Source organism: Budorcas taxicolor, chromosome 12 (genome assembly GCF_023091745.1).
Source record: "Budorcas taxicolor isolate Tak-1 chromosome 12, Takin1.1, whole genome shotgun sequence".
Lineage (NCBI taxonomy): Eukaryota > Metazoa > Chordata > Mammalia > Artiodactyla > Bovidae > Budorcas > Budorcas taxicolor.
The window spans coordinates 71,334,696-71,361,910 of record NC_068921.1 but is presented as its reverse complement, the minus strand read 5'-3'; the positions used below and the strand labels follow the sequence as shown (position 1 = coordinate 71,361,910).

Sequence of the window (27,215 nt, the reverse complement as noted above, 5' to 3'; positions counted from 1 at the left end):
ATATTAAATATTTCTATGCTTTCATGGTTGAGTTACTGAGGACCTAACAGGACCAATCTCTTTAAACCATCTCAGCATTCAGCCAGTTCACGTCCCCCTCATGTCATCAGTTTCTCTGACAAGAATCTCTGGAGAGTCTGTCTTAACACCAGTGACAGTTTCCACTTCCACACTCCCTTTGCAAGGGGACAGTTCACTGACTGTGATGTGACCAGTGTCAGGGTAGTGAGGATGTAACTACTCCCTGAAGGGCCAAGTGCTTCTGGTCCAAGGCCCTGCCTCACCCTCATCTCTGGGGACAGGTCCTGCACTCACCTCAACCTGCTGGCCTCTGGGACGAGGGTGGAGAGAAATGCAGAGCTCACCCCAGAGGCTGCAGTGAGGACAGCAGGGACATTTCCAGGGAGAGTCTCAGCAGACTGGACATGGTTCATAAATTGTGCCACTGATTTCCAATAAGGGTAAAAGGAAGAATCATTCAATAAACCCTGATGGGAAGAAGAGCTGTTTCAGAAAAAAGGAGGAGGACTATCTTATATCAAATACTAAAAGAAATTTTAGCTGCCTTTATTCTTAGAAATGAAACAAAAATGCTCAAATAAAATGTTTACAGAGAGGTAGATGATGCTGGAATTTAAAAAAGGTTAAAAACCAACAGGAGAAAACAACATAAATAATGATCGCTCTAAAGTAAAGGACAAATGAAAATCTGGAAAAATATTATAAGCATTATTGAAAATTATTTCAAAATATAAATTACTCAGAGAGAAAAAAATCTATTAATAGACAATTCAAAGAAACAAAAATAAATGATCAATAGACGTAAATGTTTCAAAAAAAGTTCCATCTATATAGATCAATAAATTCAAATTAAAATTTTTTCATTTTTTTTTAACTTTAGCCCTTGAAAAAAATGTAATTCACATACTCAGAGTTGGCAATAAAATAGGCACACTAAGAGCTACTCTGAGGGCAAACTGGCAGATCCCTAGTGGTCCAGATATTAAGACTCAGAGCTTTCATAGCCAAGAGCCTAGATTCTATTACCAGTCAGAAACTTATTCCACATGCACTGCAGTGTGGCAAAAAAAAAATAGAAGAGGGCAAATTGATCTGAACATTGTGGAAAGCAATTCAACCTTTCACCAGTTATCGTATTCCTAGGACTATAGGAAAAGGAAAGATACACCAAAGTACAGGTTCATGGATATGCATATCATAATTAGCAATAAACTACATTAAACTAAAGTACAAGATTGCATAAATGACAATTAAATATGATGCTCTGAACATAACAATGTCATAAATAAATGAACTAGTTTTATAGAAAAGATGCATGCATGTGCACAGGTATACAAAAAGAGTTCTGGAGGAAAGATTAAGAAACAACCAAAATATCAGCAAATCTATATGGTAACAGAAATAAATCCTACTTTCTTGAGATCCAACTCCACCACTTACTAGCTATGTGATGTGGACAATTTACTCAGCCTCTCTGCTTCAGTGCCTCTCTTCCTTCAGGTGTGAGGTAAGAGGTACTAGCTTCTTCCCCTCCAGCAGGAAAACTGGAAACAGGTGGTTACCCAAATCAATGAGGAGTCTTCACTTTCCCATTTCCACACATACACACACACATTTTGCAAATCTACAAATAGAACATGACTGGAGAGTTGCCTGCCCTGCAGAAGTTAAGGAGACATGTGTCTCTTTTGTTATTATTTATAGTAACTACCCCTACACTCCTACTTCTAGGCCTCTCTTGCCTTAAGGGCTGCCAAATGGCCAAGAGATGTGGCTACACACACTGAACACACTACCATGAAGATAAGCACAGTGGCTCCCATCCCATGAGGATCCCCTATATCTTCCCCTTAAAAAAGGATATGTCAGAATTTATGGGAAATATGAATGGGTTAGGGTCTAGAAACAAAAAAATCTAATTATCATCCAAGAGCAATTAAAACCCAAAGGTTCAGGCCCAGCTATTTAGTACTGCCAGTTACCAGAGGGAAAACTTCCTTAAACCTCTCTGTGCTGTTTTTCATCTGTGTGTTTCCTCCCATCTCAGGGACCCCTGAGTGATTTCAGGACCAAATGACTCCTAGGTAGAACCACCTGCATCAAGACCTTTGACCTCTTCTCCAAAGGCTAAAGATGCGGATTAGACCCCACAGCCTTCAGTGACCTTATGCCCCAAGTGGTGCTCAAAGGTGAAAGCAGAAATATTCACAACAGGGAAAGGGGCTGTGATCAAATGCACACTCTACTCCAAGCTGTATATCCCAGGCAAAAGTAAAACATGTTCAAGAACAAGGTCCCCATTCATTAAACAAAAAACAATAGAGGTTATTTTTACATACATGAAATTTCTCACAACTAGGTACCAGGGCATGCAGTGTGAGCCACACAGGAAGAGAGAGAGGGAGGGAAAGAAAGACATGGTCATAGACACAGGGACAGACAGAGCCCAGTGCAGCTGAAACCCAGGTGTCACCTAAGTTACATGGGAAATGGTGGGGACATCACTGGAAGATGGCAAAGACATCTAATGGCAGGGCACTAATTAGACAAAGGAAGCTGTTCATAAACTGCTTGCTTAGGGGGGGAAAGGGTGCAAATTAGTTTAGAACTGGAAATCCTGAGCTGTACTGGGGAAGCCCGGTAAAGGTGGAATGTAGGGATCCAGTTCGTTCTCCGTTTGGGTGGCGACTCCCCCGGGGGCAATCTGGGTTTTTAACCTCCCTGCCTCCTGCTTCAGGCCCCTGGAGGATGCTGGAGCAGCGAGAGGCCAGGCTGGGAAATCCTGCGCCCCGGATACCAGGTTTCTGGGTCCCGCTCCTGCGCCCAGGACTTCTCTCACTCCTCACTCCTCACGCCCAGGCGCAGGCGGGGACCACGCGCCCGGAGTGGGGAGGCTCCACCAGCTACCTGGGCGCCCGCGGAAAATGCTCCCTCGCCCTGACGCTCCCCTTGGTCACTGAAATGTGCCTGCGGCAGGCGGGTCACAGCTCAGACGGGGCGCTCACCTGAGAAACAGGAGGGAGCAGAAGTTCGAGTGCAGCAGCGGGTTGGGATTCACCTCCGGGTACACCAAGTGCGTCTTGTCAGAGGCCACGGGCGAGGGCGCGGGGACCGGCGAAGGCTCCGGCTGGGGCTCCGGCGTGGGCTCCGGGGCCGGCGTGGACTCCGGGGCCGGTGTGGGCTCCGAGGCCGGCGTGGGCTCCGGGGCCGGCGTGGACTGGGGCGCGGGCGCCGCTTTGTCTGGGGAGTTGCTCGGACTGCTCATGGTGGCGCGCCGACTGGGATGCTGGAGGCTCAACCACAGTGCCAGTCCGCTAGGCGGTACCCCAGAACCACCTGCTTCTGGAAATGGAGCGGCAGCTCTTGCCTGATCCCAGCCTTCTGGACCACCCTCTAGGCGCCTCTGCCACCACCGCCTGGAGCCCTGAGTCGGGAGCGGTGTGGACAGCGGGACAAGGGGTGGCCAGACAGGAGCCACACGCAGGTGCGCGGAGACGATGCTGGCGCAGCTGATGAAGGCGGGTAGGACGGTGCTGCACTCGGAGTCCTGCACCAGGGCGCCCGCGTTCAGGCACCTGTCTGCAAACTCTGCCGAAGTGAGAGCTATGAGCCCAGGCACCCACCCAGAAGGTGGAGAAAGGAGGTACCAACTCTATCAGCCGCATCTGCTCAGAAACGCCCGTCAGCTGTGGAAAGACCAGGAGAGAGCTGGCCGAAAGAGATAACACCCTGCCTTCTGGGCACTCTGCCCTCATCAGGACCAAACAAGGGCGCTGTGGGAAGTACTCCAACTGTAATGCAGCAGGACCCTATGGGGCCTTCCTGGGATGGAGCACACCACCTCATGCCTTCTGCCTGCTTCCCTTTTGTAGAAAAGCTTTAGTCTCCCATGTCTCCTCTGAATTACAAGAGGTGGCTCAATAATTGATGACTGGGGCTTCCTTGGTGGCTCAGTGGTAAAGAATCTGCCTGCTAATGCAGAAGACACAGGTTGGATCCCTGGTCAGGGAAGATCCTATATGCCTTGAAGTAACTAACCCTGGGGGCCACAGCTCTTGAACCTGTGCTCTAGAATCTGGGAGCAGCAACTATTGAACCCACCTGCCACAGCTATTGAAACCTGCATGCCCTAGAGACCGTGCAATGAGAAGTCTGCTCAACTGCAATCAAGAATAGCCCTCTGCTCACTGCAATTAGAGAAAAGCCTGTGCAGCAGTGAAGACCCAGCATAGCCAAAAAGGAATAAAACTATTTTTTTAAAAGACTAAATGAATGTGAACATGTAGTTTAAAAACAAAATTAAACACTAGATAAGCCATGCAACAGTCACAGAATCTATAGCTCCTTCCTGAAGGACATATTAATAGATAACAATATCAAATGTACATTCCTGAGTTATTCTACAGATATTAAAACCCCCACCAGATGGAAGAAGTTAACTGTATGATGGCCACAGGCAGGGAGCCCCCACACCAGCTAGAGCCTAAAGACTGATAATGTAAAACCCTGTGACACCACCCTGTTACCTCACCATCAACCAATCGGAAAATAATGCAACAGTTCATCACATACACTGGACTTTCTCCTTCACCTTGCCTTTTAAAATTATCCCCTGAAGTCCATCAGAGAGTTCTGGTCTTTATAGCATGAGCTGCCTGTACTCTTTGCTTAATCTACTCAAGAAACCTTTCTCTGCTTCAAACTCCAACATTTTGGTTTGTTTGGCCTCACTTTACCTCAAGCATAGGAACTTGGGTTGGACAACACAACTGGTGCCTAAGCATTTGACTTCCACCAACAGCAGGATTTAGCACAGATTATGTATGTAGAGCTGCAAGACCTAAGGAAAGGAAACAGATGATTAGAAGAGCTTGAACGATTTTAGAAGATGACTGAATGCTGTTATTGGAGATAGGCTTTTGGCATCTCACATGTTGATCTGTGCAGGGGACCTCTGTAAGCTTTTTGCTGCCCTCTTAGATTGGGAAAGGGGATTATGGGGAGAAAAAGACTGCTTTATGATTTCTTTAATCATGTGCTCAGGGCCTAGTAGAATAACAGTGGCATATGTTACAGAACACAGGTATGTGCATTTGTGGGGAACTTCCATCATTTTTAACTCTAACAATGCCCCATTCAAGAAGCTATTATTATCCCTACTTGACAAAAATAAGAAAGATGAGGCTCAAGGACAGCACTTCTCCAAAGTCATAGAATCAGTAAATGATGAATCCTCACTTGGACTCAAGTCCAAGTCTAGTGTGGTCTGTCTCACTGGTGGATGGTCACTGTGTAGGGAAGGTGCCTAGAGTGCACTATTTGAATGAATTAATGACAGTAGGGCTGAATGAACAAAATCTTGGACTCCCACTCAGAAGTCTAGTTATTTGTGTGGCCATCTTTCCAGCTCAGCAGTTTCCCTTCCCTTCCACCCTAAAAGAAGGAAATCAAAGTTTGTGGTGCTTATAATAGGATCACTTTATGATCATGTACCTTTGCTAAAATGGTATGATTAATTAAGGCTTTTGGCTTCATTGGGAAGATCCCCTGGAGTAGGAAATGGCAACCCACTCCAATATTCTTGCCTGGAAAATCCCATGAAGAAAGGGGCCTTTCTGGCTACAGTCCATGGGGTTGCAGAGTTGGATATGACTGAGCAACTTAGCAAGCACACAGGCAAGTTATAAATAAGTTCTGGAGAACTGGTGTACAACAATGTGGTTACAATTGACAATACTGAACTGTGTACATTGGGCTTTCTAAGAGAGTAGATCTTAGATTTTTTCAACATAAAAAAAGAAAAAAGAAATGGTTAATTTATGTAGTGGGGGCCACACTGATTAATTTGGTTGTGCTGAAAAGACCCTGATGCTAGGAAAGATTAAAGGCAAAGGGAGCAAAGGGGGCAGTGGAGGATGAGATGGTTATATAGCATCACCGACTCAATGGACAAGAATTTGAGCAAACTCCAGTAGATAGTGCAGGACAGGAGAGCCTGGTGTGTTGTAGTCCATGGGATCAAAAAGTGTCGGACAGGACTGAGCAACTGAACAGGAACAACAATATGTGTATTAAGTCATCGGGGCTTGCCAGCTGGCACAGTGGTAAAGAATCTGCCTGTCAGTGCAAGAGACTCAGGAAACATGAGCTCAATCTCTAAATGGCAGCTCAGTCCAGTATTTTTGCCTGGAGAATCCCACAGACAGAGGAGCCTGGTGGACTACAGTCCATAGCGTCAAAAGAGTCAGACAGGATTCAGCACGCATGCACTGTCAAGTCATCAGGTTGTACATTTTAAACATAAACTATTATTGATTGTCAGTTATACCTCAATAAACCTGGAGGGGAAATAGCTTTTAAAGAAACTGTTAATGTATTTAAAAATTTTTTAATATGGCAAAATATTGACAATTTTCTATTGATAGGCATGATAGTGGTTTATTATCCTATTTTCTTGATATTTCATGCATGTTTGAAATTTTCTGTCACAAAAAGAAAATGATTAGAGCTGAAAATTATAGTTTTTCAATTACCTACCTTTCTTGTGTTAGCTCTTTCTCAGGTAAGGCAATCTACAATGTATGTAACCAGACCTACCTGATTTACAGTTCTCTTTTACATTACCTACCTGTTCCAGCACTGTAAACACTCAGCTACTAGTTCTCCCTCAAGAAGGAGGAACTGTTTGCTGAGGTTGGAAATTTAGTGACTTCCATGTCAGACTGCCACAGACTGTTCTCTTCAATCCCCACAACTACCTCAGGATGGTAACTGTGTGTGTATGCTAAGTTGCTTCAGTCGTGTTCAAGTCTTTGCAACCCTGTGGACCATAGCTTTCCAGGCTCCTCTGTCCATGGGATTCTCTAGCAAGAAGACTTGCATGGGTTGCCATTTCCTTCTATGGGAGATCTTCCTGACCCAGGGATGGAATCTGCATCTTTTACATCTCCTGGATTGGCATGCGGCATTAGCGCCACCCGGGAAGCTTAGTCATCTCCAAACTGCCAAATACACTCAGTCCCTTCAGTTTCTGCTGTCTTTATTTTTTTGAAACTTCTTAGCACTCTTTCATGAACAATAATGAATATAATATTTGTAAAACATACTGAAAATCAGTGTTGATTTGTACAAAGAAAGTTGGATATGAAGCCAGGGGACCAGCGCTCTAGATGCTTCACTTCTTACCTAAACTTTCTGACTAACCACTCAGGTCTACATAGGAAATTCCTATCTGCGCTATGTCCTATAAGGTTAATGGGAGCCTCACAACTTGTGAATGCACTTTGTAAAATCTAAAAAGACAACATACAAAAAGTTGTTTTTTCTAAAAAATTCATTCAACAAATATTTAGTGAATGCTTTATAGGTGCATGACCACTAAGCCAGGCATAGAACGTACAAACATAGGGAAGATGTCATAAGGTCTCTATATGTACTTGTTTCTCGATCTTAAAAGGTTCAGTACTATAACTAAAAAGACATTAACAAGTGTTGAAGAGGATATGGAGAAACTAGAACCTTCTACATTGCTGGCAGAAATGTAAAATGGTACAGCTACAAAGTTTCCATATAAACCAGCAATTCTACTCCTAGATATCTACCCAAGATAAGTGAGACACATATCCACATAAAAATGTACATACAAATTTCATAACAACACTATTCATAATAGTAAAAACTGAGTTGGGGTGGAGGGAATCAAGGGTACATCAACTGATAAATGAAACATGGTATTATAGACAGTGGGGCATTATCTGGCATTTTATAAAATAGATAGACATACTGATGCAAGCTACAACATGGATAAACATTGAAAATATGATGCTGAGTTAATGCAGCCAGCCATTGACTCAAATGAGGATAATGAGACACCATCTAAGGAGAGATTCAATCTTGCTGGACTTGATGATTCATTCCCAGATAAACTCCAGGGACACATGATGCAAATTGTAACTGTGTAAACCATAAGTTATTAACGGTTCATAGCACCTCCACCAAATAGTCAAATCATAAAGTGTTAAATCTGCAGGAAGTATAAAAGCAGTACTAAACTAGTTCAGCTAAGATAGTGCTGGTCTTCAAGCACTTTTCTATCAAGACATATAGGACAAAAGGCATTCACAATCTACATGCTCCAGTGAGTATTCACAGTTCTGAATATAGTGACAATCTCTTTGTCACTCCACCTTCTAGTACCAAAGAATGTTCAAATTATTGCACAATTACACTCATGCCACATAATAGCAAAATAATGCTCAAAATTCTCCAAGCTAGGCTTCAACAGTATGTTAATCAAGAATTTCCAGATGCTTAAGCTGGATTTAGAAAAGGCAGAGGAACCAGAGATCAAATTGCCAACACTGTTTGGATCATAGAAAAAGCAAGGGAATTCCAGAAAAACAGCTACTTCTTCTTCATTGACTATGCTAAAGCCTTTGACTGTGTGGATCACAACAAACTGGAAAATTCTGAAAGAGATGGGAATACCAGCCCGCCTTACCTGCTTCCTGAGAAACCTGTATGCAAGTCAAGAAGCAACAGCTCGAACCAGACATGGAACAATAGACGTGTTCCAAATTGGGAAAAGAGTACCTTAAGGCTATATATTGTCACTCTGCTTATTTAACTTACATGTAGATTACATCATGCAAAATGCCTGGCTGGATGAAGCATACCATGGAGTGCAAATTGCCAAGAGAAATATCAATAACCTCACATATGCAGATGACACCACCCTTATGGCAGAAAGTGAAGAGGAACTGAGGAGCCTCTTGATGAAAGTGAAAGAGAAGAGTGAAAAAGCTGGCTTAAAACTCAACATTCAGAAAACAAAGATCAGGGCATCTGGTGTCATCACTTCATGGCAAATAGATGGGGAAACAATGGAGACAGTGACAGAATTTATTTTCTTGGGTTCCAAAATCACTGCAGATGGTGACTGCAGCCACAAATTTAAAAGATGCTTGCTTCTTGGAAGAAGAGTTATGATAAATCTAGTCAACATATTAAAAAGCAGAGACATTATTTTGCCAACAAAGGTCCATCTAGTCAAAGCTAAGATTTTTCCAGTAGTCAAGTATGGATATGAGAGTTGGACCATAAAGAAAGCTGAGCGTTGAAGAATTGATGATTTTGAACTGTGCTACTGTGAAAGATTCTTGAGAGTCCCTTGGACTGGAAGGTGATCAAACCAGTCAATCCTAAAGGAAATCATCCTGAATGTTCTTTGGAAGGACTGATGCTAAAACTGAAGCTCCAATACTTTGGATACCTGATGGTAAGAACTGATTCATTGGAAAAGACCCTGATGCTGGAAAAGATTGAAAGCAGGAGGAGAAGGGGACAACAGAGAATGAGATTGTTGGATGGCATCACCAACTCAATGAGCATGAGTTTGAGCAAGCTCCAGATGATGAAGGACAGGGAAGACTGGCCTGCTGCAGTCCACAGGATCACAAAGAGTTGGACACAATTGACTGACTGAATAACTTCTAGTAACATATCTTCCTCTCAAACCTCAGAAGTGGACACCCAAATTAAATCTAGCCAATCATAATATGCCATGTCTATATTCAAAGGGTTTGGGACAGATATAATCTTGTATCTGTTATAACAGATATAACTCTATGCCAGGCCAACTGGCATTCTTCCTTGAGAATGTTTTGTTGCTGTTCTTGGTTGTTCTTCTTTGGCTGCACCAGGAAGATGGCTTCCCAGGTGGCGCTAGTGGTGAGGAACCCTCCTGCCAATGCAGGAGATGTAAGAGACTTGACTTTCATCCCCGGGTCAGGAAGATACCCTGGAGTAGGGCATGGCAATCCACCCCAGTATTATTATTTTTCCACTCCAGTATTCTTGCCTGGAGAATCCCATGAACAGAGGAGTCTGGTGGGCTATGGTCCATAGGGTTGCAAAAAGTCAGGCACAACTGAAGTGTCTTAGTAGGGATGCATGCACAGAAAGGGAAAAACTTCACTTTCTTTTCTGATGAGGGAGTTATAAGGGTATGACCCATAATTGCTGGTGGCCATGTCTCCCATTTACATGGAGGGTCTGGAAAGTACAGATACCCAAAGGTCATACAATCAACAACTATTTATTAAACACCTACTGTGTGTCAAGACTGGGTCACGAGTTAAAGACACATAAGTGAACAGGATGAGTGGTGTAGAGTCTTAGTGGCATCAAGTCTCTGGGGCTCCTGAGACTAAAAGCATCCCTCCTTGGATGGTGTGACCTGCTGGAGCAGAAGCTGTCACTTTCCAACTCAAGTCCTCTGACTGTTCCCCAGGACTAAAGAGTTCACTGCTTATCTGCAACTCTCTGCTGAAGGGCCTTTTTCCAGCTGCAGGAGAGCAGTGGGGTCATATGCAAGATGAAGAAACCCCCCTGGATTCCAACCTCAATCAGTGATGGATGGGGAGTGGGTAGATAAATGCCCCTGTGCCCTTGCCTGTCAGTTGGAACAATTCTCTCCCTGGGTGACCCAGCAGGAAGGAGTCCATTTGCCTGAGCATTAGCTCACTTGTAGCAGGATATTATTGGCTTTCTTCCCTTCTCTGTCTCACTTCTCGACTCCCTCCAAGTGTTTTTCTAGGATCACTTCCAAATTAAACTACTTCCACTCAGATCCTTGTCTCAGGGTCTGTTTCTGGGAAACCCAAACTAAGATACCTACCAGAACCATCCTTCTAATTATTTTAAAAATATATTCACCCCCTTGCACCCATAACAGTCCTAACTAATACTATGAATGCTGGGTTGTCCAATACAGTAAAGAGGATTGTGAAGACTTCAAATGCATCTGGCCCAAAGTAAGTTGTGCTGTATGTATAAAATACACTATGCACTTCAAAGAGAGAAGAAAACCTTTTTCCTCTTACTAATGATTTTTTATACTGATTACATATTGAAACAATATTACTTTTGACATTGCTTTTGGATATAAAAATACCTTACTAATATTACTTTCACTTGTTCATTTTTTTTTTTAACATGACTACTACGAATTCTAAAATTACTGATGTTAGGATTTTCCTGGCAGTACAGTAGTTAGGACTCCACACTCTCATTGCCAAGGGCCTGGATTCAATCCCTGGTCAGGGAACCAAGATCCCACAAGCCAAGCAGCATGGCCAAAAATAGACAGATAGATAAATGAATAAAGTAAAATTAAATTACAGATGTGGCACATTTTATTTCTATGGACACAAGATAAAGATAGGTGGTAACTTTAGATAAGAGGCAAGTGGGAAAGGGCAGCTGGCCTCTACCCCAAAGATGGTGGTTTTGGTCAGAAAGCCTGAGGTGCCACCTCTTCAAATGAGCTGGTCTGCAAAGTGAAAAAGTGAGTGTTAGTCACTCATTTGTGTCCAACTCTTTGCAACCCCATGGACTGTAGCCCACCAGACTCCTCTATCCATGGAATTCTGGTCTATAAGTGTACATGTAACCCCATGTCATGTGTCCACACAAAGTTCAGAATCAAAGTTTGTAGTATAAACTGTTTGTATCCCAAGATTCATTCTCCCCAAATTGAGAACAAATTCTAGGCCAAAAGTTTCCAGCCTTTTCACTAACTCGTGTGTATGTGGGCATCATTTATCATTTTTCAACAGCCAGAAGACGTTAAGTCTTTACTATTAATCAGAACAGCCAGGCAGAATATTTCTAGCACACATCTGCGTGTCCTATAGGATCACAATCTCTCTCTGTTATCCTCAAACCACTTTTCTTCTTTTCAAATTTACAATTTTATCCAGCAATTAATTATCAAGCATTGCCATCCATCTCTGGCTATCAGTCAACGTGTTCAGTTTCCATAAAGCAACCATCTCTGTGTTGTAATGGCTCTTCTTTGTAGATCCATTTGGGTGTTTTATTACATTTTCCTGCATTCTTTAAAACAAATAGAAAACACAATATGCTAATTTTAACAATGATGCTGCTAATGTAAATATGGGGAGAACAGGAAGTGGAAGAAAGGAGGTGCCTCTTCATCTGATGAATGCGTATTGAAAGAAGGCTGGCTCATTATATGTTTAATTTTGAAAGAAGAGGAATCAATTTGTTTTTTTAATCTATGAAATTCCTATGTGTGCTTAGTCACTTAGTCATGTCTGATTATGACCCCATGGACTTGTATGCCTTAAAAGTGAGCCTACTAGGCAAATGGTGTTAGGCACAGACAACCAAGAGAAGGAAGCCCCCTGTGAAGGCTTACGTCCCATGGCTCCCAAGTTGCCTGGTGCTCCTTCCTTGTGTCCCCAAACGTGCCCCCATATCCAGGAGCACCCCCTCCACAAAAGCCAACTAGAGTATCCTTAGTTGAAACTGGAGGAGAATTCGGACCAACCTGGGTCCATAAGCCCTTCCTCCTCATAGAACTAAGACAGATTAAACAAGACCTGGATGCTATACAGATGATCCAGGCAAATATATAGATACATTACAACACATTACCTTGGCCTTTGACTTGACATGGAAGAACATTATGGTCATATTTAGTCCAACTTTCTCTGATCCTGAGTATGCTAGGGTCTTAAAGGAAGCCCAAAGGTATGGTATGGGGCTCCACATGTCAAGTGATAAATACCCAGTTGGGGAAATTTTGGTCCCCTCCTCAGATCCTAATTGGAATTATAATGACCCTGAACACATCTGGGAAAGGGATCCTTTTCTAATCTATGTAAAGGCAGGACTAAAAGCAGCCCAGCAGAAAGTAATCAGCTATGCCTGGGTCTCAGCAATAACTCAGGAGTCCAATGAGAACCCCATCACCTTTCTGAAAGGCTAAAAGAGGCCCTCCAAAAGTTTACCAGTCTGGACTTAGACTCTTACAAGGGACAGGTGACTTCAAAGGAAAAATTCCTGTCCCAATGTACATCAGACATCAGGATAAACTTACAACAGCTACAGCAACAAGACCCTGCTACCTCTTTAGATGAGATGGTCCAGACAGACACCAACATCTTTTATAACAGATAATAGGAGAGGGGAACCAAGGCCCAGGAACAGGAGAAAAGAAAAGGCACAAGGCATCCTCAGATGCTGGCCACCCTCCAGGGAAGCCCTATGGCATACCTCAAATCCTTAAAGGACAAGGCATGAGGCAAACGCCTAAACTGTAGACAGGCAGGACATTGGGCCAAAGAGTGTCCAAACCGTGATATGTCTCCTAAAATGGCTTGCTACAGATGACATCACTTGGGACATTGGGCAGCACTCTGCCCTGGAGACCCAAGAGCCTCAAGGTCAAGTGCCAAGCCTTCCCTCAGGATGGTTCAACAGGACTAAAGTGGCCCACTCCAGCCAGCCTGGCTGTCACAGATAACCATCATGGGTTATCATGGCAGGTAGGTCCGAGAATTTCTTGGTTGACACAGGGGCTACCTACTCTGTCATGACCTCCTACTCCAGAGCCTTCTCCTCCCAAACCTGTATCATTTTGGGTGCTACAGAAAAACAATTACAAAAAGATTCACTGAAGTATTTCTTTGTTGCTGAGATGGACAAATATTTCCCCACCAGTTTCTAGTGGACCTTGAGTGTCCTACTTGCTTATTGGGAAGAGATATCTCCCTGCCTTCAAAATCTTGCAGCTATTGAAGTCCTGATAGAAGATGCTTTAAAATTCGCTCTTGGGGGCAAATTAACTATTTTTACCAGCCACCAAGTAAAATAACTCCTGAATGGGAGAGGCCATTTATGGATGTCTGATCAAAGGATTCTCAGATATTAAGTAGTGCTGATGGAAAATCCAGGCATGATTATATCCCCTTGTGATGTTCCTAACCCAGTTACCCTCCTGCCTACCCTGGAGGGCTCTCCCCTCTTTCATTCTTGCCTAGAAACCTTGGACCACTGGACAAAACCCCAAGAAGGATTGTCAAAAGATACTCTGATCAATCATGAGGAAATCTGGTACACTGACAGAAGCAACTTCGTGTTGGATGGAGAAAAAAGAGTTGGACATAGAGTAGTCTCCAATTTTGAGACCATAGAGGCTAAACATTTGACACCAGATACTTCCGCCCAATTAGCTGAGATCATAGCCCTGACTCGAGCTTTAGAGCTGAGAAAAGGAAAGAGAGTAGCCGTTTACACTGACTCCAAGTATGTCTTTCTGATGCTACGTGCACATGCTGCTACTTGGAAAGAAAGAGGCCACTTGACCACCCAAGGGTCCCCAATCAAATATGGTGATCAAATCCTTAGGCCCTTGGAGGTAGTCCATCTTCCCACTGAGGTTTCAGTCTCCGTTGTAAAGGACACCATAAAGGGAGCATGGAAGTGGCGAGAGGGAAGCAGCTGATCAGGTAGCTAAGAGAGCAGCATTACAGAACAATGACCTAATAGAGCTTGCCACCCTAGTTCTGCAGACTAATTTGCCAGAAACTCCTTCATATACTGAAGGTGAGACTCTTAAAGCTAAGCGTCAGGACTTTCAAGAAGATCATATGGGTGGTTCCAAAAGGAGGGACTCCTTTTTCTGCCCGGGAGCCTCCAATGGAAGTTGGTTAACTCCTTATATGCCACTACTAATTTAGGGGAAAAGGCCCTCCAAAAATTACTAGAAAGGTCCTTCAGAGGAACAGGCCTCCAAATGACTAGAAGGCAAGTGGTCTCCTCTTGTCCCACTTGCCAACCCACTTGCCAATTAAACAACCCCCAAGGAGCCTGGAGACCCCAGCTGGCCCAGCCCATCCAATGGCATGGGATCTACCCAGGAGAAGACTGGCAGGTGGACTTCACCCAGATGCAAGTTTCCCAAGGGCATAAATACCTATTAGTCATGATAAATACATTCACAGGATGGATTGAAGGCTTTCCCACCTGGACTGAGAAGGCTGAGGAGGTAGTAAAAAAACTGCTCCATGAAATCATTCTGAGATTTGGTCTGCCCAAGTCATTACAAAGTGACAATGGGACATCATTTACTTCTAAGGTCTCCCAAGAGGTCTCTGAAGCATTGGGCATTACTTATTATCTCCATTGTGCCTGGAGGCCTCAGTCTTCAGGAAAAGTAGAAAGAGCTAACCAATTCTAAAAATCAGCAATAAAAAAAATAATCCAGGAGACCTCCCTGGGATGGAAGAAGGCTTTACCAATAGCTCTCCTCTGGACCCATATTGCCCCTAAGGTGCAGGTTTGTCTTAGTCCTTATGAGATGCTATATGAGAAGCCTTTTATGTCAATGACCTCTTCCTAGATCCAGAGGCTCAGACCCTCCAGTCTTATACCATGGCCATTGGGCAATTCCAACAAGATATACACTTGTGGGGTATCAGTTCAGTTCAGTTCAGTTCAGTTCAGTTGCTCAGTCGTGTCTGACTCTTTGCGACCCCATGAATCGCAGCACGCCAGGCCTCCCTGTTCATCACCATCTCCCGGACTTCACTCAAACTCACGTCCATCGAGTCAGTGATGCCATCCAGCCATCTCATCCTCGGTCGTTCCCTTCTCCTCCTGCCCCCAATCCCTCCCATCATCAAAGTCTTTTCTAATGAGTCAGCTCTTCTCATGAAGTGGTCACAGTACTGGAGTTTCAGCTTTAGCATCATTCCTTCCAAAGAAATCTCAGTGTTGATCTCCTTCAGAATGGACTTGTTGGATCTCCTTGCAGTCCAAGGGACTCTCAAGAGTCTTCTCCAACACCACAGTCCAAAAGCATCAATTCTTCGGTGCTCAGCCTTCTTCACAGTACAACTCTCACGTCCATACATGACTACTGGAAAAACCATAGCCTTGACTAGACGGACCGTAGTCAGCAAAGTAATGTCTTTGCTTTTTAATATGCTATCTGGGTTGGTCATAACTTTTCTTCCAAGGAATAAGCGTCTTTTAATTTCATGGCTGTAGTCACCATCTGCAGTGATTTTGGAGCCCAGAAAAATAAAGTCTGACACTGTTTCCACTGTTTCTCCATCTATTTCCCATGGAGTGATGGGACTGGATGCCATGATCTTCGTTTTCTGAATGTTGAGCTTTAAGCCAACTTTTTCACTCTCCTCTTTCACTTTCATCAAGAGGCTTTTGAGTTTCTCTTTAGTTTCTGCAATAAGGGTGGTGTCATCTGCATATCTGAGGTTATTGATATTTCTCCCAGTAATCTTGATTCCAGCTTGTGTTTCTTCCAGTCCAGCATTTCTCATAATGTACTCCGCATATAAGTTAAATAAGCAGGGTGAGAATATACAGCCTTGACGTACAACCAGGACCCAAAAGATTCTAAAGAGCCACCAGTATATGCTCCAGGGACTCAAATCCTAATTAAAGTCTGGAAAGGTGGGTCCCCAAAGTCTCAACTCCAGCCCACATGGAAGGGCCCCTACCCTGTACCCTTACTTTCTACCCCATACAGCAGTCCAGGTACCAGGAGAAGACTCCTGGATTCACTGTTCATGAGTCATGCCATAGAAGAAAAAAGGAGAGGACAGTCAATACACCTGTGAGCTCCTGGGAGTTCTCAGATACCTATTCAGAACTAAAAATGAGTGTGACTTTAATGAATACCCTCAAAATTAAGTTTCTGTGGATAAGATTTCTCAGGACAGCTCTAAAGAGCCAACACAGCTTGGCAAGTGTTGTACTCGAAAACAGACAGGAGATAGACCTCATAACCCCTGAACAAGGAGGGACTTGAGCCATCTTGAATGAGACGTTGTTTTTGGGTAAATACCTCCAGCTAAGTTAAATAAAGTCTCACAGTCTTCAAGAAAAACATTCAGATCCTACAGGATCTCAAAGAACAAGCTGGAGAGTCCTCAGGGTGGCTCTCTCTCTGGGGGATCCTTCTCCTGGCGAGGGGGAATTTGGAGTTGGCTAATGCCCCTACTAATCCCTGTTATCACCATATTGATGCTGCTTATGACTGCTCCATATATTATCAATTGTCTAACTTGTTTTGCCTCTGCCCAGGTCTACAAGTTACAACATGCAGTGCCAGTTCAACAGGGATATATATAAAACTACACCTGACCATCGAAAATATCACTCACACTTAGATCAGTTTAGTCAGTTCAGTTGCTCAGTTGTGTCCGACTCTTTCCAACATCACTATAAGGACTCCGAGGCTTGAGACCAGCAAGATGGGGAGGCCCAATGCCCCTCACCATCCTAGTTCAGCAGGAAGTAACCAGAGAGTCCTCGACACCCCAATTCCCAAATAATTGGGCTTCTGATCTCTTGAGATGGGAATGTTAGATAGTTGAAAAGGAAAATGGAGTCCAAAATAGTAGTGGCTAAAAGACAAACAAAGGAAAAAGCCTGTGTAAATAGAACAAAGGAAGGCCCAAGGACCAGAGTGAGAACCTCAGGTGGAAGCAAACAGCCCTCCTGGCTCACACAATTGACATAGGGCAGGCACAGGGGGAGGAGAAAAAAAAAAAACATATAAAAAGAAGAGTCAAAATAGAGCCCCTCACTGCTCTACTCTCTCTTCTCTTTGCATCTTTTGGGTTGGTCTGCTTTGTGCTTTGAGGATGTATTTTCCTTTGCTTGCCAAATAAAACTGAGTTGTAACACTGGTCCATCCACTGCTTCAAATTTTTGCTGTAGCAAGACAGAACCGAGGAAATAACAAACTCCCCCAACACCATAACGACAGAAATGTTATTGTACATTTGTCCAAAATTGTAGAACTAACACAAAATACCAAGAGTGAAGCCTAATGTAAACTATGGACTTTGGGTGACATGATGGGTCAATGTAGATTCATCTGTTGCAGCCAGTGTATCATCTGGTGGGTATATTGGTGGGGTGGGGGGCGGGGGAGGCTATGGATTGTGAAGGCAGGGAGCATATGAGAAATGTCTGTAACTGACCCATTCAAATAAAGTAAAGAAAAAAAAATCAATGAAATACTAGTAAGATATTGGTGAAAATTACATATCCAAATGGTGAAATAATACAATAGAGAAAATGGAGAGTTCTTTTAAGTTATAGACCAAGATTCATAGTCCATTAATCCCTTAGAGAATTTCACAGGCTTTCACACCACCTGAAACAGACACAGCTTTCTCCAATTCAATCGGGAAAATTAGAAGGCCAGACTTAGCCTTTCTATAAGTAATTTACAGAACACTACTAAAGTTATCGTCATAACCTCCTTTGCATCCCTTGCAAATCACCATTAGCAGGTCCATTTTTAGTTGATTAAAATATTTTTGTGTTTATTAAATGTGACTTTCATTTAACTGAGAGAAATAGAATTTAAGGTAAGAAATACATTTAAAAATTAACTTGCAATGCATATTATTAATATTTAATCTCTATTTTAGATCTATTATACATTCAGGGATTAAAAAAGCTCAAGCACTCTTCCTGAGCATAAAGAATTTTAAAATTCTTTTTTGATTTTTCATAAGAGACTTACCTTCATTCCTTTTAAATAGTCTATTTCCAACTGCACTCTCAGAGAAGCTGCAGGAATAAAAGTAGAAAACTGCATGTAAATGAAATGTATGTTTCCTACCCTTACAGAGCTTACATTTTTACTATGTGTGCAATTACTAATGACAAATGTTTGGCATCATTACTGGCAGGCAGTATTGTGCCATGTAGTACAATATGCTTAGGACCTAGTAAAACATAGATGTAGGAGTTTATGGATTTACTTATATACTTTGAATAGATATGATTTAACTTTTTAAATTTTCATGACAATTTTTAATATATTTTTCTTTTTTAATATACATTTATTTATTTTAATTGGAGGCTAATTACTTTACAATACTGTATTGGTTTTGCCATACATTGACATGAATCTGCCACAGGTGAAATATTTCATTTAAACTTTCTTGTAAAGTAAGCTTTAATAGGCTTTAAAGTAAAGATCTGCAGATTTCTGCTAGGAATAATAATGACAACTTTGGGCATATAATTTTAGCAACTTAGATGCCTCTGGGTCTCAGTTGTCTTCTGTGAGACTGAAATTATCCAAAGAATGACAGCTGAAGAAGTGGATATTATCAGAAGACACTTTGGTTTGCTAATGGCTTAATGAAGTGAAGTGTTAGTTGGTCAGTCATGTCTGACTCTTTTCAACCCCATGGACCCACCAGGCTCCTCTCTCCATGGGATTCTCCAGGAAAGAATACTGGAGTGGGTTGCCATTTCCTTTTCCAAGGGATCTTCCTGACCCAGGGATTGAACCCAGGTCTCCTTCATTGCAGACGAATGCTTTACCTCTGAGCCACTGGAGTGTGAAAAGTGAAAGTGAAAGTTGATCAGTTGTGTCTGACTCTTTGCGACCCCATGGACTATATGCATTTCTTTTAGTCCACCAGTCCAAGGAATTCTCCAGGTAAGAATAGTGAAATGGCAAGCCTTTCCCTTCTCCAAGGGTTTTTCCTAACCCAGGGATTGAACCCAGGTCTCCTGCATTGCAGGCAGGTTCTTTACCATCTGAGCCACCAGGGAAGCCCATGAGCCACCAGGGTGTTCCTAAATGTTTAATAAACTGCCCTCTTCTTTTAACATTAAATATATCAAGGATGCTAAAAATACCCCAATTTTAAGTTTTATTATATATATAAACCCCAGATTATATAAGATGCTGATAGTTTTTCTACTCATTTAAGAATTGTTGTTAAATAAGATTTAAGAAAGAAAAAAGTGAGAGAGAGCAAAAGAAAGAAAGAGATAGAAGCCAAAGACTGAGGCTTGAGGCCAACATTCGCAGGTAGAGGCTCATCCAAGGAGTCTGAGGTGAGAGAGAACGTGCTGTCACAGAGGTTAAGAGTGTGTTTCTAGAAGGAGAAGCTGGAGTCCATGCTTCTGAGTAAGATGAAGACAGAAGAGTGACAATGGGATTTGGCAAAGCAGAGGTTTCAGTGAGTTAATAAAAGCAGTATTTTAAAGAGAGATAGATTGTCATTTGCAGTCTCACTGTTCCTGGAACTAGAAGACATTTTAGGGGTTTCCTGGGGAATGAGGGGTTGTACAGCATCTGGATCCCTAACTATGATCTAATAGGCTAGAACTTTAGAGGAAAAGTCGAAAGGATAAAACGATGGTCTTTTTGAATAGAGTTCAAAATGCAAAGGGCCTTTCAAGAATTGGAAAAGCAATTACTTCAGGCCACTGCCCTGTGCCTCTCAGATTTAAGTAAGCCTTGACCTTTGAAAAGGAAAGGAAAGGAAAATGAAGTCGCTCTGTTATGTCCAACTCTTTGCAACTCCACGGACTGTAGCCTATCAGACTCCTCTCTTCATGGGATTGTCCAGGCAAGAGTACTGGAGTTGGTTGCCATTGCCTTTTCCAGGGGATCTTCCTGACCCAGGGATCAAACTTGAGTCTCTCGCATTGCAGGCAGACGTTTTAACATCTAAGTCACCAGGGAAGTATGAATGTCAAGCTTGACCTTAACATTCATGAAATAAGAGGAATCGCCCTTGGGGTATTAGGTCAAAGACTGGGAATCCTCCCTGAAGAGACTGTTTATTTTTCAAAACAATTAGATCAAACTGGGCTGGAAGAAGCACAAGCTGGAAACAAGATTGCCAGGAGAAATATCAATAACCTCAGATATGCAGATGACACCACTCTTAAGGCAGAAAGTGATGAACTAAAGAGTCTCTTGATGAAACGAAAGAGGAGAGTGAAAAAGCTGGCTTAAAGCTCAACATTCAGAAAACGAAGATCATGGCATCCAGTCCCATCACTCCATGGCAAATAGATGGGGAAACAGTAGAAACAGTGGCAGACTTTATTTTTTTGAGCTCCCAAATCACTGCAGATGGTGACTGCAGCCATGAAATTAAAAGAGGCTTACTCCTTGGAAGGAAAGTTCTGACCAACCTAGACAGCAGATTAAAAAGCAGAGACATTACTTTGCTGACAAAAGTCCATCTAGTCAAGGCTATGGTTTTTCCAGTAGTCATGTATGGATGTGAGAGTTAGACTATAAAGAAAGCTGAGTGCAGGAGAATTGATGCTTTTGAACTGTGGTGTTGGAGAAGACTCTTGAGAGTCCCTTGGACTGCAAGGAGATCCACCAATCCATCCTAAAGGAAATCAGTCCTGTGTGTTCATTGGAAGGTCTGATGTTGAAGCTGAAACTCCAATACTTTGGCCACCTGATGCAAAGAGCTGACTCATTTGAAAAGACCCTGATGTTGGGTAAGATTGAGGGCAGATGGAGAAGGAGATGACAGAGGATAAGATGGTTGGATGGCATCACTGACTCAACAGACATGAGTTTGGGTGGGCTCTGGGAGTTGGTGTTGGGCAGGGAGGCCTGGCATGCTGTGGCTCATGGGGTTGCAAACAATTGGACACGACTGAGCGGCTGAACTGAACTGAAGGAATGTTCTCCTGGCTTTTAGGCAGTAGCAGCTACTACATCTTCCTAAAGGAGGAGGCAGAATTGTTAATGTTTAGTCAGACAATCTCTATGTGGACCTCACACCAGGTTCAGGCTTTAGTAAGTTCTAAGGGAACAGAATGCCTATCCCCTAAAGGTCAATTCAAGTTCAAAGTATTCAGTTCAGTTCGGTTGGTCAGTCATGTCTGACTCTTTGTGACCCCATGGACTGCAGCACACCAGGCCTCCCTGTCCATCACCAACTCCTTGGGAGTTGGTGGGAGCTTACCCAAACTCATGTCCTGTGAGTCAGTGATGCCATTCAACCACCTCATCCTCTGTTGTCCCCTTCTCCTCCTGCCTTCAATCTTTCCCAGCATGAGGGTCTTTTCAAATGAGTCAGTTTGTCATTTCAGGTTGCCAAAGTATTGGAGTTTCAGCTTCAGTGTCAGTTCAAGCTATACTTTTAGATAACTCAGTGGCTATCATAAACCAAATCCTGTTACACAGCTACCCACAGAAACAGGGCCCCTGGAGCACAATTGTGTATCTAAACCACAGATATGAACTGTTTCAGCAGCCCCGATGCCAAAAGCTCAACCTCTATGCAGCAGCACCTGATTGAATCTTGGAAACAGAATTTGAGGTGAAGAAAAAAAAAAAAGCTTTATAGTTTGCCAGGTAAAAGGGGACAGAGTGGACTCCTGCTCCAAAATACTGTGAGTCCCAACCCCAGGAGATTTGGATGAGGAGTTTTATAGCAACAGTTCAAGTGTTGGATTGCTGATAAGATTATAGTGTGTGCAAAGCCTTCATTCTTCTAATCTGTTGTTCAGTCGCTCAGTCCTGTCCTACTCTTTGTGACCCCATGGACTACAGCATGCCTTCCCTGTTCCTTACCATCTCCTGGACCTTGCTCAAACTCATGTTCATTGAGTCGGTGATGCAATCCAACCATCTCATCCTCTGTCATCCCCTTCTCCTCCTGCCTTCAACCTTTCCCAGCATCAGGGTTTTTTCGAATGAGTCAGTTCTTCACATTAGGTGGCCAAAATATTGGAGCTTCAGTATCAGTCTTTCCAATGAATATTCAGGACTGATTTCCTTTAGGACTGACTGGTTTGATCTCCTTGCAGTTCAAGGGACTCTCAAGAGTCTTCTCGAACACCACAGTTAAAAGGCATCAGTTCTTCAGTGGTCAGCCTTCTTTATGGTCCAACTCTCACATCCATATATGACTACTGGAAAAAAACATAGCTTTGACTAGATGGACCTTTGTTCATCTCAGGTAATCTTCCTGATGAGCTTCACTGGTTCTTTAATGTAGTATCATGTGGTCAGGAAGTCTGGAGTGCTGCAGTCCCTGGGGTCACAAAGAGTTGGACATGACTGAGCAACTGAACAAGAACAGCACATGGTCTTTCTCTGGTATGAACAATGCTGACATCTTAAAGAGCTCAAAGACATTATGCATATTCCTTGAGACAAGACTAGGATGCTGCTCTAAGGCTCCAGTATTGTTTTCTGACTCTCTGTCCCTTATCTTTGCATCCCTTCCCTTCCCAGAATAGCAACTGTTTGAATCTGCCCTTCATTACTCAGGGAAGGTCATGGAGACTAGAGGTCTGTTCCCTACAAGAAACGGGGGACAGAAAAGCTTCTGTGCCCAGGAGCCCCAAAAGGTCCTGCTTGGTTTCACCCTGACCTGGAAAGTTAGCCTCTCCTAAACACTGAAGAGAAGTGGTTCACAGACTCAAACAGTTTTATGATAATGAAACAGGATGACAGAATACTTAGTAACCAGACCCAAGTCACAGAGGCACAAAGCCTAACTCCAGGGACTTCCACCTCTAGGGCTGAATAGATCCTGTCACTGGAGCCTTAGAGCTTGCAACAGGGAAGATCTTAAATGTTCACACAGATTTCCAGTATGCATAGACAGGATTATTGGAAATAAAGGGATATACTTACTACAGAGAATAAGCAGGTAAAATATGGATTAAATATATTGAGTCTCCTAGAAGTAGGGCAGCTTCCAGAAAAAGTGGCAATGATTCACTTTTGGGGTCAGCTTTATCTGTATCAGGCGATATATAAGCCTATGGAATTCTCTAAAGGATCAGTGGGACATGGACTCTCAATCTATAACTTCAAAACACTCTCCATTTCCTTTATTATAACATTTCACCATTTGGATATGCAATCTCCTTCACCAATAACTTACAAGTATTTCGTAGTTCCTTTTTTCTTTTCTATTTTTTTAGGGGTAAGTACAGAGATTTCCCATACCCCCTTGTCCTCATACTCCACATCTTCCCCACTCTCAACATCCCTACCAGAGAGACACATTTGCTACATCTGATGAATCTACATCGACACATCATAGTCACCCAAAGTCCATCACTTGTATTAAGGTTCATTCTTGGTGTTGTGCATTCTATGGGTTTGGACTGTGAAATGGAATATCTCTGGCCATACGAATAAACAAGGATATAACAGGCATCAACCTCCAAATGTGAATGAGGGCTCTCAAAAGGGACACAATGCCTGAGATCCAGCAGATGCTGCCAACCCCCACAGTGACTGCTGAAGAGATGGGTGTTTAAGGGGAGAAGAGAGATGTAAGAAATAAAAAAACAGGATTTGGCTCCAGATAGCTGAGGTGCATATGAAAGGAATGAATTCAGTGAGCCCAGAGGCTTGCATCTTCCCATACAGAGAAGAATGCTAAATTCCTTAGCTTGATATCTGGTTTTCCTTACTTAACAATATGATGTTCAGACTGCCTGCCCCCTTTGTTGCAAACTTGTGTATAGCCTGACTTCCCCTCCTACCTCCTTAGAGCAGTTTTCTCAGAGTTACTAAGATGCTCTCTCCTGGGCTTGGAGTCCTTAACATTCCCACCAAATAAAATAGCTCTACTTTCAGGTTCTGACTAATTTTTTAGTTGACAGGACAAATGTATAATGACATCGTGGTACCATACAGTGTATCTTCATTGTCCTAAAAATTATCTCTGCTCCTCCTTTTCATCCCTCACTCCCACCTGGCAACCACAGATCTTTTCACTGTCTCTATAATTTTGCCTTTTTTGAGAATCTCATATAGTTAGCATGATATAGTATGTAGCTCTTTTTAGACTAACTTTCACTTAGTAGTAATGAATTTTCTTCACTTGGTTTCATGGCTTGGTAGTACATTTCTTTTAGTGCTAAATAATATTCCATTGTCTGGACAGGACAGTTTAAGGGGGACCCTTTCAGGACTCAAGAGTGGGCTCTTGTCTAACACTCTTGTCCAAGGAGACATACATGCTGACAAAGTAAGCAACTTTATTGGGAAAAGAGGCACCCAAGGGGAGAGTAAGAGAACCCAGGAGAACTGCTCTGCCACACAGCTTCAAGTCTTGGGGTGTATGGTGATAGAACTAGTTTCACAGTTGTCTCTGACCAATTGTTCTGGCTCAGAGTCCTTCCTGGTGACACAGCTAAGATGGACTCCAGCAAGGAGGCTTCTGGGAGGTTGGCAAGACATATGAACTAGAGTCTTCTCTTTTCTTTTCACCTTTCCCAATTCTTCCAGTTGGTGATGGCTTGTTAGTTTCACACTTCCTATCAAGCCCTCCCTCTTAAATAACTAATGCAAGTGGTTACTATGGTGCCTGGCCAGGGCAGACAGTTTGGGTCTGTGTTTTCCCTAAGACATTCACCTACTGAAGGACACTTTGGTTGCTTCTACATTTCAGCATTTATGAAGAAACTGCTATTGATATTTTATAGATTAAAAAATTGTTTCCCTTCCTTCAAAATTAAAAATATAATCAAGAGCTTACTTCCAGTTTTCATCCAAACCAGGCTGAAAAGTCACCTACTTTCGCCTACTTTGTGCTCTCCCCATAATTGCATTAGTTGCATTATTGTTAATATTAGCATATTAATTTTTACATCCTTTATCTCTTTATTTTAAAGGATGCAGGAAAATGCAAGAAAACACCCAAATGGATCTACAAAGAAGTGTCATTATGGTACAGAGATGGTTGTTCTATGGAAACTGAACAAGTTGACTGGTAGAGATGAATGGCAAGGCTTGATAGTTGTTGGATGAAATTCTAAATTTTGAAATAAGAAAAGTGGTTTGAGGGTAGTGGACTTATGATTGTAGTCCTACAGGACACACAGATGAGTGCTAGAAATAGCTTGCCTGGCTGCTTTGGTTAACAAGTAAAGACTTTTTTTGGTGAGGCCGCACCATGAGGCATGCAAAATCTTAGTTCCTCAGCCAGGGATTGAAGTGCCTAGTCTTAACCAGTGGATGACCAGGGAAGTCCCAAGGTTAATGAGTAAAGAGTTAATTGAAAAATTATAAACTACACAACATACACACTAGTTGGTAAAAGGGTTGGGAAGTCTTGGTCCAGAATTTGGTCTCAGTTTAGAGAAAGCAAGATTTAGACAGGTTGCAAGCAAGCTATACAACATAGTTTGATTGTGAACTTTGCTAGATGCATGACCTGGAATTAAATGTGTCCTTACAGACCAGCTCATTTGAAGAGGTGGCACCTCAGGCTGTCTGACCAAAACTACCAGCTTTGGGCCAAAGGCCAGCTGTCATTCCCCACATGCTTCTTATTTAAAGCTACCACTTTATCTTGGGTTCACAGAAAAACAAAGTGAACTACACGACTAATATTATTAATAAACTTTGTAGTAGCCATATTAAAAAGTAAAAAGGAACAAGTAAAATTAATATTCAGAAGATATTTGAAAACCAATTTGTCCAAAATAATATCATTTCAACATGTAAATATGTAAAAGATCATTAATGAGACATAAAGTTTTTATTATGTCTTAGTTACGCATTGTGTATTTTATACATACAGCACATCTCAGTGTAAACCAGATGCATTTCAAGTCCTCAGAGTTCTCTTGTGGATAGTGCTATGATGTTGGATAACCCAAGGTTTATAGTACTAGTTAGAGTTTATATGGGTGCAATGGAATACATATATTTTTTAGTAATTAGTTTCTGGTAGGTGTCATAGTTTGGGTTCCCCAGTAGCTGACCCTGAGACAAAGATTTGACTGGAAGTAGATAGCATATTCAAAAGCAGAGACATTACTTTGCCAACAAAGGTCCTTCTAGTCAAGGCTATGGTTTTTCCAGTGGTCATGTATGGATGTGAGAGTTGGACTGTGAAGAAAGCTGAGCGCCAAAGAATTGATGCTTTTGAACTGTGGTGTTGGAGAAGACTCTTGAGAGTCCCTTGGACTGCAAGGAGATCCAACCAGTCCATCCTAAAGGAGATCAGTCCTGGGTGTTCATTGGAAGGACTGATGCTAAAGCTGAAACTCCAATACTTTGGCCACCTGAAGCGAAGAGTTGACTCATTGAAAAAGACTCTGATGCTGGGAGGGATTAGGGGCAGGAGGAGAAGGGGATGACGGAGGATGAGATAGCTGGATGGCATCACTGGCTTGATGGACATGAGTTTGAGTGATCTCCAGGAGCTGGCGACGGACAGGGAGGCCTGGCGTGCTGCAATTCATGGGGTTCCAAACAGTCAGACACAACGGAGCGACTGACTGAAGTTTATTTTGGAAGTGATCCCAGGAAAACACTTGGAGGGAGTGGAGAAGTGAGACAGAGAAGGGAAGGAAGCCAATAAAAGTGTGTTAACAAGCAAGTTACTGCTCAGGCAACCAGACTCCTTCCTGCTGGGTCACGCTGGGAGACAGAATTATTCCAACTGAAAGGCAAGGGGACTGGGGCATTTATCTACCAAGTCCCCATCCATCTCTGAAGTGAAGTGAAGTGAAAGTCATTCAGTCATGTCCAACGCTTTGTGACACCATGAACTATACACTACATGGAATTCTCTAAGCCTGAG

At 42.7% G+C, this 27,215-nt stretch overlaps 1 protein-coding gene across 1 annotated transcript in view; it reads right to left on the bottom strand.

Moving 5' to 3' along the window:
- The window catches only part of LOC128057592 (ATP-binding cassette sub-family C member 4-like), a 194,550-nt gene that overhangs the window by 5,312 nt on the left and 162,023 nt on the right, over positions 1–27,215 (bottom strand). Inside the window, 1 exon segment of the mRNA XM_052650041.1 lies at positions 3,027–3,609. Coding sequence (XP_052506001.1) covers positions 3,027–3,609 — 583 coding nt within the window.